Source organism: Sparus aurata, chromosome 6 (genome assembly GCF_900880675.1).
Source record: "Sparus aurata chromosome 6, fSpaAur1.1, whole genome shotgun sequence".
Classification (NCBI taxonomy): domain Eukaryota; kingdom Metazoa; phylum Chordata; class Actinopteri; order Spariformes; family Sparidae; genus Sparus; species Sparus aurata.
In genome coordinates, this window is record NC_044192.1 from 4633387 (window position 1) to 4654527 (window position 21141).

Sequence of the window (21141 nt, forward strand, 5' to 3'; positions counted from 1 at the left end):
ATTTTTATTCCTGATCATTGAAATATAGCCCAAAATCACGATCACACTGCCTTAGCGGGCCTTCTGTGTGTGGAAAGGATCGCCATATTTTAAAGAGGTAATTTTATGCTAATTTTCACGTTCATCCTTTACACACTGTCTTGAACGCTCTGTTTTAGCGACAGAGTGAGACATCTTGTCTCCGTTAAATCTTTGATGAGAGTTGCACATTAATTAACGGGCAGGTTGAGCCAATCAGAGGCAGAGTAGGGCGGGTCATGCCAATCGAGGTAGTGTGATCAAAAATAACACCATTACAGCAGTAACAGCTGCATGTCTGCTGACTGACTGGAGCGTGTATATTTAATAATAAATATATAAAACTATAGATTTATATAACATGTGTTACATAGTGACACACATAAGTTACAGAAGTAAAGGCTCGACTCTAAACCAGGTGTTTCAGGCACAAAAATGCTTCATAACATAATAAAGGAAAGGCAAAAACCTGAAAAGCATAAAATTAAATATCTTTAATGTTTTCAATTTAATTTCTTACATATTGCAGCTTTAATTAAAACTGAAATGCATGTGGCACAACTTGTCTGTCTGCATATTTAAGACCTGTAGAATAACAACTGGACCAGAACGTGTTAACTACTCAGTTTGTAAAGAAAAATACAGTGAGCACAAGAAAAATATCAAAATGTACTTGAAATGTTACACAGGAGGTTTGAGAAGATGATGTTCTCTCTGTAACACTGAACTCTCCTACAGGTGTCACACTGTCAGAATAAAGGAGGTGAGTATTTGATAAATGACACTACAGCTACACAGTCGATACAATAAACTGCACATAGAAACAATAATAACCTGAAGCTTTTCTGTATTCTCACTTTACAGATTGGCTATATTCACATCATCTTCACTGATTGGCTCGTTTTGTTGTCACAGAGACGTTCGCTGGTAATATTTTCAGTTGGTGTTTATTCTTATTACTAATATACGAAAGCAGCCGGTCGGTGAAGGTGTGTGTGAAGGTGTGTATGTGTGTGTTTGTGTCAGAATCAGAGAACGACAGACTTCCTCTGTTAAAGTCCAGTTCAACTCTGATCCTCTGCAGCTTCTTCTTCACTGGGAGGACTGTGGAGGGATCTGATGGGGAGGCAGCTGCATATTTACCATCAGATGACTCTAAGAACCACAATCCAGACCAAATGTCTCCCTTCCTTCGGGCCGATTCTGCTGCCACACCCAGAACCCAGTCAGTACTGTCTCCAACCTCGACGTCCCAGCCGTGAGTCCCTGAGTCGAAGCCCTCTGAGCCGAGGACGCTGCGATGACAGTCGAACCTCTCTGGGTTTTCAGGAAGCTTCTGTCTCTCTCCAAGTCTCACACTGGTCAGATCTTCAGACAGGAGGAGTTCTGGGTGAGCAGAGTTTGGATCCAGAACCACAGGAGTGTGGGAGACCATCTCCCTCATCTTGTTCCAGATGTTGTAGCTCAGGTTGCCCAGGTGTTTGGCCTCGTCTATCAGAGCTCCTGAGACCAGCTGTGGATCCTCCAGCAGGGGGCGCTGCTGGACTCTCTTCACTGCAGCCTTGTAGTTCTGCAGGAATGAGACGTCTTCAGCTCTCAGCTCCTCCTCTGTGGTTCTGATCGTGTCTGACAGAGCTGCTATGTCTCTGCTCAGAGCTTCATACTTCTTCCTGATCACTTTACTCTTCTGCTTCTCTTCCTCCATCAGAGCAGAGATCCTGGCCTCCTCTTCCTCATGTAGAAACTGATGAAGCTTCTTAAACTGCTCTCTGATCTGCTTCTCTGTGTTTCGGGCCTGGACCTTGATGTGTTTTGCTGTCTGATCAATGTTTCCTTGAATTCCGCTGTGCACCTTCAGTTTCGCTTTTAGGGGCTTCAGGGACTTCTGCAGCACTTCTTTAAGATCCTGTGCAGCTTCATCGATGGGTCTGAATCTGTGGTTGTTGTGTGTTTTTGAATCTCTGCAGACGACACACACCGGCTGCTGATGGTCCAGACAGAAGAGTTTCAGTTTCTCACCGTGATGACTGCAGAGAGGCTCAGACTCTGCTGAAGGTTTCTGATCTTTTTTCAGTACGACGTTCTCACACAGGTTCTTTAACGCCAGGTTAGGAGGCGGATCACTCATTAAGGGCCTCTCTTTACAAACTGGACACTCCTTTATCAGTTTCTCTCTCCACCAGCTCTGCACACAGTCTCTACAGAAGCTGTGGCTGCATGTCAGGAAGACAGGATCTTTAAAGATGTCGTGGCAGATGGGACAGGACAGATCCGCCTCTGAACAATAAGCCATTTTCTCTTTGAGTGAGGAGAGAAACTACAACATGCAGAACGCCAAACCAGGAAGTGAAGCAGCCGCAATTCCTCTCTCTGCTGTAACGACTTCCCTCAGTTACTTTCACTGTTTTTTTCTCCCAGTCAGCAGCACGTTGAAGTGAAAGAAGTATTCCAAGTGTTGCGTCACCGTACTTCTCTTCCCTCAGTTATGCAGATTCATGCTATCATGTTTCTCAGTGTGTCCATTTCTCCTTTGGGTGAAACAAACCGAAAACAAACTCTATTTCCTGTTTAAGTCAGATGATGTAAGGTGAGAGGTGGAGCTTTGTCGGTGTGTCACAGTTTACGGGGGAATTTGGGATGAAAGCAAATGATAAACAGGATGAAAACAATCGATTACACCTCAGTATGTCAACATACTATTCCTGAGAAGTGTGGAAAAAAACATGACGAGTTCTGGCATGTGTAGAAAAACTAAAACATATCAGATAGCAGAACTGTTTCCACCTGGATCTGGCTCACATCCATCCAAAGAACCGTGTGGAACGATCTGGCAAATCAAAATCGGAATCTGTTGTCTTCATTTGGGGGTCGTAGCAAATTAGGTTTACATACTTTAATTTTCAAAAAACACATTATTTCTCTCACATGCAGCATCACTTTACACACTGTGTCTTGAACGCTCTGTTTTAGCTACAGAGTGAGACATCTTGTCTCTGTTCAATCTTTGGTGAGAGTTGCAAATTACTTAATGGGACAATCAGAGGCAGAGTAGGGCGGGTCATGTCGATCAAAGTAGTGTGATCAAAAATAACGCCATTGACTGGAGCATTTAATAATAAATATATATAACTATAGATTTATATAACCCGTGTTACATAGTGACACACATACATTACAGAAGTAAAGGCTCGACTCTAAACCAGGTGTTTCAGGCATAAAAATGCTTCATAACACAATAAAGGAAAAGCAAAAACCTGTAAAGCATAAAATTAAACGTCTTTAATGTTTTCAATATAATTTCTTACATATTGCAGCTTTAATTGAAACTGAAATGCATGTGGCACGACTTGTCTGACTGCATATTTAAGACCTGTAGAATAACAACTGAAAATTCAGTGAGCACAAGAAAAACATCAAAATGTACTTAAACCCATGATTGAATTTAACGGTGGAGAAGCTGATTATGTTACACAGGAGGTTTGAGAAGAACGACGTTCTCTCTGTAACACTGAACTCTGCTACAGGTGTCACACTGTCAGAATAAAGGAGGCGTGTATTTGATAAATGACACTGCAGCAACACAGTCGATACAATAAACTGTACATAGAAACAATAATAACCTGAAACTTTTCTGTATTCTCACTTTACAGATTTGTTATATTCACATCATCTTCACTGACTGGCTCGTTTTGTTGTCACAGAGACGTTCACTGGTAATATTTTCAGTTGGTGTTTATTCTTATTACTAATATACAGAACCAGACGGTCGGTGAAGGTGTGTGTGAAGGTGTGTATGTGTGTGTTTGTGTCAGAATCAGAGAACGACAGACTTCCTCTGTTAAAGTCCAGTTCAACTCTGATCCTCTGCAGCTTCTTCTTCACTGGGAGGAATATGTAGGGATAAATCGGGGAGGCGGCTGTATATTTACAATCAGATAACTTTAAATACCACAATCCAGACCAAATGTCTCCCTTCCTTTGGGCCGATTCTGCTGCCACACCCAGAACCCAGTCAGTACTGTCTCCAGCCTCGACGTCCCAGCTGTGAGTCCCTGAGTCGAAGCCCTCCGAGCCGACGACGCTGCGATGACAGTCGAACCTCTCTGGGTTGTCGGGAAGCTTCTGTCTCTCTCCACGTCTCACACCGGTCAGATCTTCAGACAGGAGGAGTTCTGGGTTGACTGTGTTTGGATCCAGAACCACAGGAGTGTAGGCGAACGTCTCCTTCATATTGATCCAGATGTTGTAGCTCAGGTTGCCCAGGTGTTTGGCCTCGTCTATCAGAGCTCCTGAGACCAGCTGTGGATCCTCCAGCAGGGGGCGCTGCTGGACTCTCTTCACTGTAGCCTTGTAGTTCTGCAGGAATGAGACGTCTTCAGCTCTCAGCTCCTCCTCTGTGGTTCTGATCGTGTCTGACAGAGCTGCTATGTCTTTACTCAGAGCTGCAGTCTTCTCCTTCATCATCTGAATCTTCTGCTTCTCTTCCTCCCTCAGAGCAGAGATCCTGGCCTCCTCTTCCTCTTCTAGAAACTGATGAAGCTTCTTAAACTGCTCTCTGATCTGCTTCTCTGTGTGTCGGGCCTGGACCTTGATGTGTTTTGCTGTCTGATCAATGTTTCCTTGAATTCCTCTGTGCACCTCCAGTTTGTCCTGTAAGGGCTTCAGGGACTTCTGCAGCTCTTCTTTAAGATCCTGTGCAGCTTCATCGATGGGTCTGATTCTGTGGTTGTTGTGTTTTTTTGAGTCTCTACAGACGAGACACACCAGCTGCTGATGATCCAGACAGAAGAGTCTGAGTATCTCACTGTGAACACTGCAGCGAGACTTGGACTCTGCTGAAGGTTTCTGATCTTTTTTCAGTACGACGTTCTCACACAGGTTCTTTAACGCCAGGTTAGGAGGCGGATCACTCATTAAAGGCCTTTCCTTACAAACCGGACACTCCTTTATCAGTTTCTCCATCCACCATCTCTGCACACAGTCTCTACAGAAGCTGTGGCTGCATGTCAGGAAGACAGGATCTTTAAAGATGTCGTGGCAGATGGGACAGGACAGATCTGCCTCTGAACAATAAGCCATTTTCTCTTTGAGTGAGGAAAGAAACTGCAACATGCAGAATACCAAACCAGGAAGTGAAGAAGCTGTGTTTCTCCCTGCTGTAACGACTTCCCTCAGTTACTTTCACTATTTTTTTCTCCCAGTCAGCAGCACGTTGAAGCGAAAGAAGTATTCCAGTGTTGCGTCGCCGTACTTCTCTTCCCTCAGTTATGCAGATTCATGCTATCATGTTTCTCAGTGTTTCTGTGTCTCCTTTGTTAGAAACAAACCAAAAACAAACTCTATTTCCTGTTTGAGTCAGATGATGTCAGGTGAGAGGTGGAGCTTTGTCGGTGTGTCACAGTTTACGGGGGAATTTTGGATGGAAGCAAATTATAAAATAGTCTGGAAACAATCTATCACACTTCAGTATGTCTACATAGTTTTCCTGAGAAGTGTGGAAGAAACATGACGAGTTCTGGCATGTGTAGAAAAACAAAACACATCAGATAGCAGAACTGTTGCCACCTGGATCTGGCTCACATCCATCCATCCTACGTACCGCGTGGAACAGTCGGGCAAATCAGAATCAGAATCTGCAGTCTGTCAGTGCAGAACAACAAACAATACTAAAAATGATTAAAGGATATAATAAAGGTATAAACCCACACCGTGGACACATGTCAGCCGAGAGCAAGCCAGACTTGGGCCTGATCCAGATCCAAACCCAGCCCATCTAAACACCCAGTGAATCCCAAAGTCAGGAGGAGTCGTCTGAGAAAAACAAAAGCAGGTGTTTATTTTGGCGCCTCGGCTTCTACTTTTGGTCGAGCGTCATCTTTTCCCCCGTCTACATCAGCGACACACCTGAAGTTTCCACGTGTCAATCACAGTCCAGCATTATGAGGTTCTTGTTGAAACAGGACATGAAATAACACATCGCACCAGAACTAAAAACAGACATCAGGGAGGAAACATTGGTCATTTTGGAGACTTTGAACAAATGAACAATCGCAGCAGTTTAAAGCGAAACTCTCACCAAAAAGCAACATAGGCTTTTTTTGTAGATGTACCCGAGTCAAACCTTTGTGTAGAAGCATAATTACAAAGAAAGAGGCACTTTTAAGATTTACTGTATTTTTGTTTTCGGGTCAAACTCATTTTCAATGGGAGTGCTACGGGCACTTTTACGATAGCATCAAAATCTCTATTTTTAAAACACATAGAAGGCTCATGAGGTATCTGGAGGTCACCACATTCTGATCTACTTAGTTTAGATTCAATCATGACTAATTGATTTTCATTGTGTGAGTGAAGGTCCAGGGGTTGGCTTCAAACCGCGAGGGGGTCAAAGGTTAACAGACCATAAAGTGTTTAACTGAGTTTGACCTGCATGCCAAAAGGTGGGAGATGCCTAAAACAGGTCAGCTCCTCTTTTAGGCCCCGTCCAGATGACAACGCCGTTTTGCGAAAACACACATGTATTGCATCGTTTTGGCCTACCGTCCATACGGATCCTGAAAACGCAGCGCCTGAAAACGCACTTTTTTGAAAACGGGTCTCAGGGTGGAGAAATCCGAAAACGCAGCCCTCCCGTTTTCATGTGGACGGCGAATCCGCATACTTTCCAAAACGATGACGCCATCGCCCCACCCCGCGACGTTCCATAACAACAACAACAATGGCGGCCTGCATGCCCGTGTTCGTGCTGCAGAAGATATTGAGCCTTTCTTGCAACTTACTCGCCTTGTAGTTGAGTGTGAGCCGTAGCAGCAGTTCGACCTCATTACCGGTCCACACAAACGATTCTGGTTTCCTTGCACTCGCCATTTTAATCTTCTTGTTGTGTTCGGATTCTCCGTCTACTGTCTGTTTACAGCGCGCAAGCTTGATGCACATGCTCCGTGTCTTCTTCTCCGTTTTTGGTGAATGTCAAGCGCCACCTATTGGCCTGGAATATGAACTACAGCGTTTTCAGTCGTTTTCAGTGAAGACGTGTGGATGCAAATATTCTTAAAACGATGACGAGGAAGACGGAGAAAAAAAAGATCGTTTTCACCCGTGTGGACGGCCCCTTAGTCCATTGGATAATTTGGCAAAGGGACCAATCAGAAGAAGTGGGTGTACTTGACAAGGGACTCTAAAAAGGCCCTCACAGGAAGAATGAGAGTGTGGCACTTGGTAGATCTCCTAAGATCAAAGGCTGATAGGAGTTCTGATAGGGCAGAGGGCGAAGCATTTTGGTTTTTTTCCATAGATTTGATAATATCAGAAAGCGGCCGCTTCTGATTCGGACGCGGGCTCAAGATTCGGTTTTAATTAAGATTGCTCTATCATTCCACCCAGCCTTGCCTCCGCAGAATTCTATTATCAACAAATTACACACCGACACATTAGAGGAGGAAAGCCCAGAAACTACACTCGACACAACATTTGCTCGTAGTATCACCAGGGTCTCTACACATGAACACGAGCATTGAGAACATTGTTTGTGTACACAGAGTTTACTAAAAAGAAGGTTTTTGAACAACTCACGTTAGCAGTAGCTTGTTCCGCTCGCCGCCGTCCTGCCAGTGGAGAAGTGTCGATCTCAGAATGTGACGTAACCTGGAGGACAGTTAAGGTGGAACTACTGTCTTCAAGCGACAACTATCCACGAGATATCTCACGTGACTTTTCCGGCTTTTGGTTTTAGTATTGTTTCTTCAAGGTCAATATTGTTTTTCGATGACGAAAAAACAACGAATTATCCTGCATTTATATGGAACTAAGCTTTAGGAGCGTTCCACCTTAACTGTCCTCCAGGTTACGTCACATTCTGAGATCGACACTTCTCCACTGGCAGGACGGCTGCAAGCAGAACAAGCTACTGCTAACGTGAGTTGTTCAAAAACCTTCTTTTTAGTAAACTCTGTGTACACAAACAATGTTCTCAATGCTCGTGTTCATGTGTAGAGACCCTGGTGATACTACGAGCAAAGTTTCATGTTGTGTCGAGACTTCTTACTGTTTTAAAAATAGAGATTTTGATGCTAACGTGAAAGTGTAAATAAAAATGTAAATAAGGTAAATCTTAAAAGTGCCTCTTTGGTCCTAATTATGCTTTTACACAAAGGTTTGACTCATATACATTCACAAAAAGAACTTGGTTGCATTTTGGCCACAGAGAGTTTGCTTTAAAATGGAAAGAAAACTTCGAATCTGGTTTAAAACTCTTCTTCTTTAGTGGCGACAAGGTCAAATAATCAATGTTAATTGAGAAAATAAGGAGACAGACACTTTCTTTATCAACACGGGTACAAAAACAAATGCCAAACACAATAATGATAATAATAACTTTATTTATAAAGCACTTTTTTTCCAAACAAATGGGAAAATTAGCTGTAAGCTAACTCTGCTACAATGCATCAAACGGCAACAATTATGTTTAACATTGTACCTGCTCGCTCGACAAATAAAGAATGAAATTAAATGAATGTGCTTCACACCAAAGGGCAAATAAGAGATTATAAATAGTATAAAATAAAGTCAGCGGTCAACAAATAAAGACAAGTTAGGCACCCATAAGAACAAATCGAGATGAACAGTGGACGGATGAATGAAGATGTAAAGAAAAAACTCTTTCAGGTAACTTGTACCAACACAAGCACCAGCATAGTCACTGCTTTCAGCCCTCGAGGAGGTTTCAGGGTGAGATGAGGTATGTGGGCTGTCAGGGGGTCGTGGGAGGCGACGCTTCTAAAGAATAATGTTAACGAAAAAAAACAGGTTTGGCTCATCAGTGATGCGTCTCCCCGCCCGTTCTCCTCCAGGCTGTTTTTGTTTGGTTTGATTGCAGCCATCAATGCTCCTCCATGCTGGAATCGTTCTGCTATTCAACACAAACGTGAGAATGTTCCGGCTTTTTTCTAATCCATGTGTAGTTCTTGTCGACCATCAGAATCAAATCAGGCCAACATTTAGAAAGAAACAGAGAGATTTCAATAAAAAAGTTGACAAAACTATAAAATAACTAAAACTGACGAGACACACGGAGCGTGTGTCTCGTCAGTTTTAGTTATTTTATAGTTTTGTCAACTTTTCAGGCAAAAAGCTTAACTAAAGTTTGATAGAAAATCTTATTAATAGTGTATTAACATTCAACATTCATTTCCCCTCTGTGTTAATTGATTGAATTAATTTGTTTAAAGGGTTTCCGCAGAATAAAGTAAGAATGATTTAATAAATATGAGAGTAAAATCACGTTGATCACAGAAGATTCAGAGTAGAAGTTGAAGATAAAGTGATCAAAAGATTCTGATCAAAGGTTTTCTGTTAACGACTGACGATATCTTATTATGTCAATGATCATTTAGATTGAACTGATTTAATTAGTGACCCTGCTGCCTGAAACTCTCAAACAAGACCATCAGCAAGAAGATGAGCCGTTATTATAGTTATTCTTACTGATATATTCTTAATAAATCTAATTTATTACATATAAGCTGGATGTAAAGTGTCTGGACTGCAGGGAGTGGAAATGTGGTCAATGCACAAGTGTTGACTTGGGTTTAAAAACTCAGTGTAGACTCGCTGATGTTGGTGGTAAAGCAGTATTTTTTAATTTAACACATTCATTTGAAATTTGAACCTTTAAAACGCCTATATAATTAAAGTAGATGAAAAAAAGTCAGAGTTTGAGGCCCATATTTTATTTGCGTTAAAGAGTTTGATTATTTAATTTTAAAGTTTAATTTGTTTCATCACCAGAATCAACAAGAACATGAAAGTTTGTTGTTGCAGCTTTGAGTTAGTTACTCTGTCAAGTCAGTTTAACATAAACAAATATTTATAAAACATATAGACAAAAAGTAATCTGCAAATAAATCATTGCATCTAATATATCACATTTTGATTTATGTAAGATTGCAACTAGTTATTCTACAAATGCTTCTTAATACCTGTAAGGCCGATGAACAGGCTGCTGCAGAGACGTCGACTGGACTTCAGGTTTTTAGACTCAGGAAAGTCAAACGAGTCTGAGGTGTTTGTTGGGAGCGTTTCCTGTGGGTGTGACAAAGTGTCGCTGTGTTGTGGCTTCATGTGGTGGTTTATTCTGCTGCCGAGCAACCGAGAGCAGACAAACATCCTCACACACACACACACACACACACACACACACACACACACAGACACACACACACTTTAATGCTTCAATGTATGGCCTCTTTTTGTTTTGAGATCATAAAGACCACATGACATCCTCTGACACACATACACAGTTTTTTTCCACAAATGCAAACATCATGGAGGGCGGCGTCCTTGTTTTGTTTTACCCTCTCTCTCTCTCTCTCTCTCTGTCCAGCCCCTTCTATTGGTTTGCTTTCGACCAATCACGTCGCCCGTGGTCGCCCACTATACAGTGTTTTACCCCCTCTGCACTGACTGCATATCTGAGACCACTCAGTGTGGTCACAAGTCTTCTCTTCTTCTCGACTTCATTTAATCCTCTCTGAGAACAGACTCACCTGGTCGGCTCACCTGTCAGCAGCAGCAGCAGCTTCTCCTCCTCCAACAGGTGAGAAAAACAACCCGTCTTCTTGTTTTCTTTTTCCTCACGTTGAGCGGCATACCTGAGAGGCTTCACATGTCTACAAGACAATGAAACAGCCTGGATCCATCTGTGAGGCTCAAACAACAACATCAGGTGGACAAACAGTGAAGTCATCCAGGTACAGGTGTTGAGGTACTGGAGGGTTAACAGCTCATTCATGACACTTTGTTGTGATTTTAACGGTGGAAGAATGATTTAAATGCTTAATTTAACAATGAGGAAAATAGAGAGTAAAACTGAACGTGTAGGAATAAAATGTGACTCAGTTTCAGCAGGAGAAAGTCAAACTTCTGGTATCTGAGCTGTGGAATTAAACATAAAGCGTGTCAGCACTTGTGTGTTTTTATGTGTTACATTGTTAGATGAGATTATAAACCAGGTTTCATATAGATTACATCTTCCTATTGAGTTTAATCCTCTGGAATGTCTCTGTGACGTACAAACTGCCTCACCTGAACTAAACGGATTCTTACTCTTCTGTGGGACTGTGAGGTGACGACATCTGTTTCAAATTGCCTCTATTTTTGTTCTACAACTTCTCACATTGAGGCTCACGCTTGCTTTCTTAAAGAGGCTTGAATGGGTTTCTCCTCTGTGGGGAGCCTCGTTATAGATTTAATCCGAGATGACGAGGCTGAAATGTTTTGAAATGTTGCGATTAAAGTCCACATGTTCATTAACATTTCTGTGGAGGAAGATGATTCGTGTTTGTGTTGTTGTCTGGTTGTTTTTGGTCTCGTTAGTCTGATTGTTTGCAGTCAGCTGTTGTTCGGGTTGATCACCTGTGTTGGTGCCTTAACTTTTGAATCTGATATTAAGTGTGTAACTCATACGAATTTAAAATAATGGGACTGAAAGAAAGAAAAGTCAGCATGAATACTGTTAGTACTGTCAGAGTTAACTGACTGATGTGGTGCGTTGTGTCTGTTGTTAAAAAATTATATGATACACAGACAAAACAATCATTCTGTACCAGACAAACATTGTTAAATTAATATAAAATCATAATGTGTTTAAGGGAGAAAGAAATATGTTTATACTGCACCTTTCAAAAGTCTCTGTAGATGTATTATTTATATTTAAAAAAAAGATTTATCTACAAATAAATGTTCTCATTATGACCTGCTGCTGCTGTAAATAATCAGAATATAATAAAACATAAAGTATGGTGTTATTTCATATTTTAAAGTACCCTGCAGTATGTAAAGCAGTTCAAGTGAACCACAACTTCCTCTTTAATTATATATAATTATCCAGTTCAAAGCAACTTCACTAAAGCAAAATATTCAAAGCAGGATTTCAGTATTTCCAACCTATTGTACTTGTAAAGAAAATAAAATACCTAAGTATTTCTTCGCCCGGTGAAAGAATGTGAGCAATTTACCAACTTTGGCCTGAAGCTTAGAGTGTGAAGGTGGTCGACGGCCGTAAAATGAGAGATATAATAACAGTGAAACCTGAAGCTGCTGGACGTACAGTCTGCAGCGATTCACAGACTGTATTTCTTTGTTCAGATATTTGAGCTGTCACGCCAAGTTTTACTGCTGGCTACAGGCAGACGATCAGACGTTTACAAGGCAAAAGCATCACGACACGGTGAAAACAGGTGGATGAAATATGGAGAGACAACTTTGGTGTTCAAAGAGAACTTGATCCTAAATATTAGTGGGATTTTCTCCTGAGAATGGCGCCAGAGGTAAGGCCTAACTGAAGGGTTTTTATCCTCATACAGGCCATTGTTAATGTTTAACATGTTATCTTGTTAGCATTCTTTGGAAGTCTGGGCATCATGTCATGAGCTGCTGGACGAGTAGAAATGTGGCTTTGTGTTTACAGTTACTGTCATGAACAAAACTCTTTAGCCGTTGTTCAAATCCTGACTTTCGTCCGTCAGGAGGAAGGAAGAAGTATTGTAACGTTCTCGAGCCTCAAAGTCCAAACGAGGAAGAGGTTTGTGACAGAGGAGTCCACAAAGTGTCTGAGGCCGCTGTGTGTTTCCTGTTTCCTACCAACAGTCAACATGAGTTTCTTTAAAACATGAAGTTAAAGGTTCCCAGTATTTATTTGAACACTAGCTTTGGTTATTTTACCAAAAGCTTGACCAAACCTTAACCTTAAGGGAGAAACACCGACCTTTACTGGTTTTGAACAGGCCCGGCTTAAAAAGTTCTCCCAAGGATAAAAGTGCCAGAAATGCAATATTGATTTTGAAGGTGTTGATAAGTTTCCCTTCATCTGATCAGCCCAGGTGAGGGAGAAGACGCTATTAACTATTTAATGAAACCCCATCAAGACAACAGACTTAACAGTTCATGTAGTGACACACTGTAATAACACTTCCTGGTCTGCAATGACTATTTGGAAAAGTAAAATTCCATTAAGTTTATCTCCTGGGTGAGAAGAGCGAAAGATTTGTATTGACATATTTATGAGACTTAAGATTAAACATGTGTGAATTCCTTTACAGAAGAGAACAAAAACAATTATATTTCATTGTTTAATTTGGACGAAAAGCCAACGGATCACTAGAATAATGTGGGTTCAGCCTCTGGGGATCATGAAGACCGACTTATAAATACCAACAGACTTGGACATCCAGTTTGGCAAACATGGGTAATAAAAGAGAAGATTTTTCTGGAGCTGTTCATCGTGGGGTTACCATAGAAACAGGTTTAGATCGTTAAATTGATTTAAGGGTCACAATTAGACGTCGGGCCACAAAGGCTCAGACTGAAGGAAGTGATGGTTCCCTGAAGTCCCAAAACATTTTTCAGTGAGAGTCATCAGTCAACACCATCAGCCCTGAGAAGCTCGTGTTGCTCTTTCTCAGTTATTTATGTTGATATGGATCCAACCAATCCTTGTTTACAGGCTGAAGGAATGCTTTGCGCAAGTTCCAACAGTCGTCAGGTTTTGGTTTTACCTTCGACAAATACTTGGATCAAAAACTGGTTCTGTTCCTCCTCCACGTGAAGAGAGATCAAACTTCAGAGTTTCAGCCTGCAGGACGTCACTCGTGTGTGACAAACTAACGGCTGCAACAGTCCCGAGAGGTTAAACTGGTCGGACGGACACTGATATCTGATCCCAGTGTTATAAAGACATCATTAGGCGTAAGCTCTACATAGTGGCTGCTTTGTGTGTGTTGACATGTTGTGGCTGGAGTCAGCTGCAGTATTAGGCTCCTGATCACCCGATTGAACAGCAGGACAAACACAAACCAGTCAGACGACCTCTGCAACACACATGCAAACACACGGCTGCAGGGCATTTTGTTGTTTTTATAAGTTACGTGTCAAACCGCAACAAGGGAGTGACGACAGGGAGTGAGAAACAACAAGTAGCTTCAGTGACTAAGACTTTCAATAGTTGTTGATCTGCAGCATTGATAAAAGTTTATTCTCTATCAATTTCAACCCAATCACAGGAATACATTTTGGAATTAACAATCCAGCAAACCACAAAAATATATTGAAAAATTAATTTTGGGTTTAACTTAGACCCAAAAATGTTGCAAATTGTCCCACCCAAAGAATTCCAGCCGTTTCATGCTTCCAATGCTGAAATAGTGTCTTAAACAGTGGAAATATCCAGTGGTTTAGTGATTCAGTGGTTTCACGCTCAACTATGTTAAAACTCCATCTTCCAACAGTGGTCTCCTGTTGAAAATATCCAGCAGTGTCACACTTCCAAATGCTGAAATGTTGCCTTGAACAGTGAAAATATCCAGTGGGTTCATGCTCACCTATGTTAAAACGCCATCTCCAACAGTGGTCTCCTGTTGAAAATATCCAGTGGTTTCACGCTCAAAATTTTGACACAACATCAAGAACAGTGGTCTCTCGTTAAAAAAAGTCCAGTGGGCTCATGCTTCCAAATGCTGATATGGCGTCTTGAACAGTGAAAATATCCAGTGGTTTCACGCTCAACTACGCTAAAATGCCATTTCCAACAGTGGTCTCTCATCCAAAATATCCTGTGGCTGCATGCTTGCAATATGGAAATGCTTTCTCAACAACTAGCCCCTCTTTAACAAAAATGTCTAACAGTTTCACGCTTCAAAATGTTGAAAGCATCATTAACAGTGGTCTCTCGTTTAAACAAATATCCAGTGATTTCACTCTCACAAATGTTGAAACACCATCTTGAACGGTCAAATTGCAAATTGTCCCACCAAAATATTCCAGCAGTGTCACGCTTCCAAATGCTGAAATGGCGCCTTGAACAGTGAAAATATCCAGTGGGTTCATGCTCACCTATGTTAAAACGCCATCTCCAACAGTGGTCTCCTGTTGAAAATATCCAGTGGTTTCACGCTCAAAATTTTGACATAACATCAAGAACAGTGGTCTCTCGTTAAAAAAAGTCCAGTGGGCTCATGCTTCCGAATGCTGAAATGGCGGCTTGACCAGTGGAAATATCCAGTGGTTTCACGCTCAATTATGTCAAAGTGCCATTTCCAACAGTGGTCTCTCATTAAAAATATCCTGCGGCTGCACGCTTACAATATTAAAGCGCTTTCTCAACCCCTCTTTAACAAAAATGTCCAACGGTTTCACACTTCAAAATGTTGAAAGCATCTTTAACAGTGGACTCTCGTTTAAAACTATATCCAGTGATTTTACGCTCACAAATGTTGAAACAATGTCTTAAACAGTCGACCCTCATTTAAAACATTCAGAAGCTTCACAGTATTTAAAACAGAATCTTGAACAGTGATCCCTTGCTGAAAATATCCAGTGGTTTCACGTTCGCTAATGTTGAAATGCCGTTCTCAACAGTGGCCACTCATTAAAAAAGATATCAGCTTAAACACAGAATTACTTTTGACGGTTCAGAACATTTGTTATCAGAAAATTTTATACTTTCACTCAAGGAATTTTTCTTCCAGCTGACTTTCACTTTTACCAAATCAATATCTGGACACGATATCTTTACATTTACTCCAGACTTTTCACAGCTCTTGCGCGTCGACATTTTCACTTCCAGTTCTTTTTAACAGCCCTGAAACACATTTATACACAGACTGGTGGTTATTCTTTACATCTGCTTGGTTTTTCCTGAACACAGACTTTTCTTTTAAAGATGAAAGCTACTTACCAGGGTGGGTCTGAGTCTATAGGGGACAGACGGGCGCTTAAAGCAAAATATACAGTGTGTCGGTGCAGGATATTGTGTGTTAACGTAACGCAGATGGCTGAAGAAGGATCACAGGACTCTGGCTGATGATGGGGGGATTTGTGAAGAGGCCCCTCGAACACACAGTGACCTGCCAGAACAAGTCCTGAACAGCTTCCTCAGCTGTGGAGTTAACTTAGAAAGAAGACAATTACTGTAATCACTAACAACTGTATTCATTTATCTACTTTTGTATTTTGTCCTGATTAATCATAATATGTCGTCCACCAGGTTACTTACACTGACATGTTTCTACTGTAGCCCAGAAGGGACAAACCAAACACAAGCTCGCTGCTAAAATGGGAGATGAACATCCACTTAATCGCACTGACTGATCTATTCACTTCTCTTTGACAGGGAGGAGGAAGTTGTGTTGTTGCTGTTCTCACTTTTCTAGTTGTGGTTTAACCTTTGCGTTCATTTAACATGAATTTATGAGTTGTGTTTTACATCGTGTGGTGTTTTGCTCCTGTAATCTTCTAATCTGAGTAGTAGAGTAATCTAATCTGTTTACTCTCAGTCAGGAAGTTGTTTTTATTGATACAGATCTCATGGGAGGGTTTTGATCGCCTGTTTGTCATTAAAGATGGCCTCTCTTTTTAACTGTTTGCCTGATGAAGGTCTCGTTTAAAAACATCACAGATTAATGTATGTTTTCTTTCAGCTCCTGATCAGCTCGTTCCTCTCCTTCACATCCGTCTTATGAATTAGAATTGTTTTTTCAGCCTCATCTTTTATCTTCAGCTGTTCCTGGGTTCTTCTTCTCTAGTGATGATTTATCTTTTTAAATAACTATTGAGAGAAATTACCCCAAAAACTGCTCTTTCTAATTTAATCAAAATGTCATTGAATGCCTTCATATGTCAACGTGCCTATTGTCAAACGAAAAGCGTTATCATCGTGGTTTGTTTCTTACCCTAAAGACATGAAAACACACAAATCTGCTGTGTGAAGTCGTCTCAATGAAACACGGCGCCAATATTTTTATAGCGTGTACTTAAAACTATAACAAGCATGTTTTCATTGTGTACAGTGTGAATACTGTAGCCAGTCAGACGGGCCTCAGGCGAGGCGAGCTGAAGGAGCCGCCGCGCTGTTAATACACACCTGTCTACACACACACACACACACACACACCTGTCTACACACACACGGCTGGTCTGATGTACACAGAGTAATACCACACATGCCTGAGCATGTTCAGACACATACACACTCATTAGCAGGTCAATGATGTTTCTGCTCCCGTGTCTTTTTCTCTGCAGCCAACATGAAAATAGCAGCTTTTAACATCCAGAAGTTTGGAAGAAACAAAGTGTCAGACCCAGATGTGCTAAATATCCTGACGAAGGTAGCTAACACACACACACACACACACACACACACACACACACACACACAGCCATTCAAATGTGTTCTTTTCAGATAAAGAAAGGTGTTTTTATGATTCAGAATTAGCTTCTGTCAGCAAGATTTTAGCCGCATATATACAGTATCGTACCCTGATGTCACACTGACGTCACACTGATGTCACCCTGATGTCACGCTGATGTCACACTGATGTCACGCTGATGTCACCCTGATGTCACGCTGATGTCACACTGATGTCACTCTCTCTGTCTTGTCCCCAGATCGTGTCTCGATATGACATCATTGTGATCCTGGAGGTGGTGGACATCAGCGGAGAGTCTGTAGAAACCTTCCTGGAGGCGCTCAACAAGTGAGTTTCTGTCTGTGCTACATTTACTATGTTGTTGTTGTTGTTGTTGTTGTCGTTGTCGTCAGGAGGTTTGTTCGTTAGTCTTGCAATTTTCCATCATGTATTGCAACGTATGGGAATTTAATTTAATAAAAGAGTCAGTCAGATGTCGTGACATTTCACTCAAAACCACAAACATCTACCTCCCAGTGGTGCCAGACGAAAGTGTGTGTGTATAAAAAGTTATCCTGAATTTGAATTTCTCTCAATATAAGTGTTTGATTCAACATTGAAGCTATAAGAGGAAACTGAAAGAAATGAACATCACATCTGTCTTTTCCAGATGCAACAATAAGCATCACTACACGCTGAAGATCAGCAGTCGTCTGGGCCGAACGCGCTACAAGGAGCAGTTTATGTTCCTGTACAGGTGAGTGCTCACCTGCAGCACTGACACACACAGATTCCAGCAGTTTGAGGAGGAGATTCCTGATTTTTGCTCGATTAGAAAAACATTTTGACACAACTTGATTAACTGCTCAACAGCTCAGCAGCCCACAAACAACTCACGTAGCGGGATAAATACTCACATGTACTGTAGTAATTACATTCATCATGTTAGCTGACAAACTTTTCATTTTCCCGGTCTTGCTCATTCACAGGGATGATCTGGTCGACTTGGTGGGCTCCTATCAGTATGACGACAAGGTGACTGAGTGCGCAGACGTTTTCGCCAGAGATCCTTACATCCTGCGGTTCAGATGCCTCACTACAGGTAGAAGACTGTCCGTCATGCACACAGAGAACACCTGAGTGTTTTTAAAGAGGACGAGACACTTTCACTTTTCGGTTGCAGGGGCCCTTCTTCAAGTTACAGCTGTGTAAAGGTGTGTGTGTGTGTGTGTGTGTGTGTGTGTGTGTGTTTCTCTACCACAGTGCTGAAGGACCTGGTGATAATCCCAGTTCACACCAAGCCGGACGACTCGGACAAGGAGCTGGATGAGCTCTACGATGTCTTCCAGAACGTGAAGAAGAAGTGGAGGACTGATGTAAGGACATGACATCATCAGGACACTGACAGAGCTAACAGTGCAGTCAAACAACAACAAACTATCAGGGGAACCTACCTGTACATCAGGAGATGGAGAAGCTCAACTAAATTGGAGAAAAACACAATTTGATTTGGATAAAACTAGAATAAACCCCTCGTGGTTGTTGTCTCTGTGCATCAGTGAAGCTGCCGTGGTGTTGATTATTATAAAGAACAAATTAAAGGAGAGAAATTAAAATGTGTTTTCTTACCTTAAATCAGATTTGATTGGTCGTCGGCTCCCTGTAGACACACCTGCTGATGTTCCTCCGCCTCTTTTGCTCTAGAACGTGATGATCCTCGGCGACTTCAACGCGGACGGCTTGTACGTCTCCAAGAAGGAGATGAAGACGATCCGTATCCGGGCCGACAAGAACTTCCACTGGCTGATCGGAGACGATGTCGACACCACGGCGAGCAACAAGAACGACCACACATACGACAGGTAACACACACAAACAAACACACAAGAGGCGGAGGATTTTAACATCTTTAACTCTATTTCAATTTCATTTGCGCTCCGTTAAGGCACAAAAAACCCACTTGGTTACCGTTACGAAGGCATCATCGTTGGGTTTAAAATATCCATTTGGGTCGCCACAATCACAGACTGAGATGGTCCGACTTCCTGTGAAAAATAGCAGGGTTTGGTCGCCACAAATCAGCTGGAAATTGTGGCCGATCTCTTTAAAAACACGCAGTGGTGTGACTCGAACTGCGGCCGGCCTTGTTGGCTGTAATCACGCCACCACCCTCTCCTCCACCTCCTGATGTGAAGGACTTGGACGTGTCTGTGGTTTGCAGAAACGTTAACTGGTTTATTATTCAAACACTTTACATTACATCCTGACAACCGGGCTGAAATTCAAGAGTAAAAGTCACAAAATCCTTCATACTTTTCGAGGTTACATTTCTAAATTTGTGTCTTTTTGTTTTGTTGTGTTTTTCCCTCTACACCTTTGGTTTGTTTGCTTTAAACGATTGCTGTTTTTCCTGCAGTATTGTGTTGCATGAACATCTCAAGACACTGAATTTGGTAACAAAAGTAAAATACATACCGCACGTCTCTGTTCAGGATCGTGGTTTACGGAGACGACATGCTCCAGGCTGTGGAACCAAACTCTGCCAAACCCTTCAACTTCCAGACGGCATACGGACTCAGTGAGGAGCAGGTCTGTCGCTGTTGTCACAAGTCTTTAAGTCTGACCTCCAATATCACCAAATTCAACTGTTCACCAGCAGCTGTTCATTATTTGTACACGACAGTTCCACCTTGAAGTTAGTGGGTGTAAATATCTAGAAACAACTAACTCAGAGGAACTAGCTGATGTGGTGACACGTTGAATTCCTCTTTATGCTTGAAATTTTACGAACAAGGGAGGTTTGTTGGTTTGTTTCTTTCCAACACAACTTGGTCAACCAAGACGATACTCGATGAATTAATAACTGTTTATTTTCCAGGCTCTGAAGGTCAGCGACCATTACCCAGTGGAGGTGGAGCTGAAGTCCCTGAACGCGAAAACACAAGAGGTGGACGGTAAAGCAGCACAGTTATAAATACTTGTCATAATGTGTTGCTGCTTCTTCTTAATTGATGTGAAAGCACAGCCTACAGTGCATCAGTTATCTGATGAGGGCTCGGTTCAGGACTCAGTGGTGTTCTGTGGTTTTGCTGTGCAGGTCTGCAGCAGCCGGGGCTGGTGGTCGTGGACGCGGACCTGCTGGAGCTGAAGAGAGGAAACCTGCTGCTGGAGAGGGAGAAGCTCAGCCTGGAGATACAGATCCTCCGAGCGAAGTTGGCCAGGAAGACTCTCGGAGATGAAGTTTGAACCCAGGAGTCCAAATCCATTAAAAAAAAACGCCCAACAGAACATTAAACTCCTCAGATAACCCGTTACCTACAGAACCACTCTGTGGGTGAACAACCCAGTGTTCAGTCTGACCGTCACCACAGACCCTGCAGACGTTCTGGGTACACAATCCTGCGATTCTCTGGACGACTGCTCGTGTACCTCTCTAATATGAACTGACACATGTGAACTCTCATCAGTCAGTGACTTTGACTGTTTGACTGAATCCAGCCATCAGGTCGTCCGTCTCGTTTCATCAGCGCTGCACACAAGATGAAATAAAATATGATGACCGGCTCATTTTTTAAACAGATTTCAGAGTCATTATTTAACAGGTTTGTTTCTCAGCCCAAGCCGACTGTGAGCGTGCAAGTTCGGTATGCTTTGCATGTTTTTATGTTATACAACAACTTTTTTTTTAAACATCAGCAAGTGAATTTAGAAACTTAAAAGAAATTGGCATTGTGTGTGATTTGGCGCCCCCTACAGTTTTCTGAGTGCAACACCTGTAAGTTTTTCAGACGTAAGGTGCAAACTACAAACAAAACTCATTACATCATAACAAAGTCGTGTTTAAAACTTGTATGTTGAAGTAAAAACGTATGTAACACTGTGATGCTAACCTGTCACTGAAGTTACATGCTTACATGATTTTAAAGCCGTTATCTTGAAAGGT

The 21141-nt window shown here is 41.9% G+C and overlaps 3 protein-coding genes across 3 annotated transcripts; 1 reads left to right on the plus strand and 2 right to left on the minus strand.

Annotated features, from left to right (window-relative positions):
• Positions 1-549: 549 nt before the first annotated feature.
• On the minus strand, positions 550-2595 carry LOC115583237 (nuclear factor 7, ovary-like). Its single transcript, XM_030419870.1, has one exon. It carries the CDS (start codon positions 2309-2311, stop codon positions 905-907), a length of 1407 nt encoding a protein of 468 aa, XP_030275730.1. The 5' UTR covers positions 2312-2595; the 3' UTR covers positions 550-904.
• Positions 2596-3277: 682 nt separating this feature from the next.
• LOC115583236 (nuclear factor 7, ovary-like) lies at positions 3278-5449 on the minus strand. The gene has a single exon (XM_030419869.1). It carries the CDS (start codon positions 5128-5130, stop codon positions 3691-3693), a length of 1440 nt encoding a protein of 479 aa, XP_030275729.1. The 5' UTR covers positions 5131-5449; the 3' UTR covers positions 3278-3690.
• Positions 5450-10461: 5012 nt separating this feature from the next.
• dnase1l4.1 (deoxyribonuclease 1 like 4, tandem duplicate 1) lies at positions 10462-20774 on the plus strand. Its single transcript, XM_030419908.1, has 10 exons — positions 10462-10612; positions 17092-17177; positions 17458-17546; positions 17869-17955; positions 18188-18300; positions 18462-18574; positions 18903-19060; positions 19691-19787; positions 20077-20152; positions 20296-20774. The coding sequence occupies exons 2-10, from the start codon at positions 17097-17099 to the stop codon at positions 20442-20444; spliced, it is 963 nt and encodes a 320-aa protein (XP_030275768.1). The 5' UTR covers positions 10462-10612; positions 17092-17096; the 3' UTR covers positions 20445-20774.
• The last annotated feature ends 367 nt before the right edge of the window (positions 20775-21141 follow it).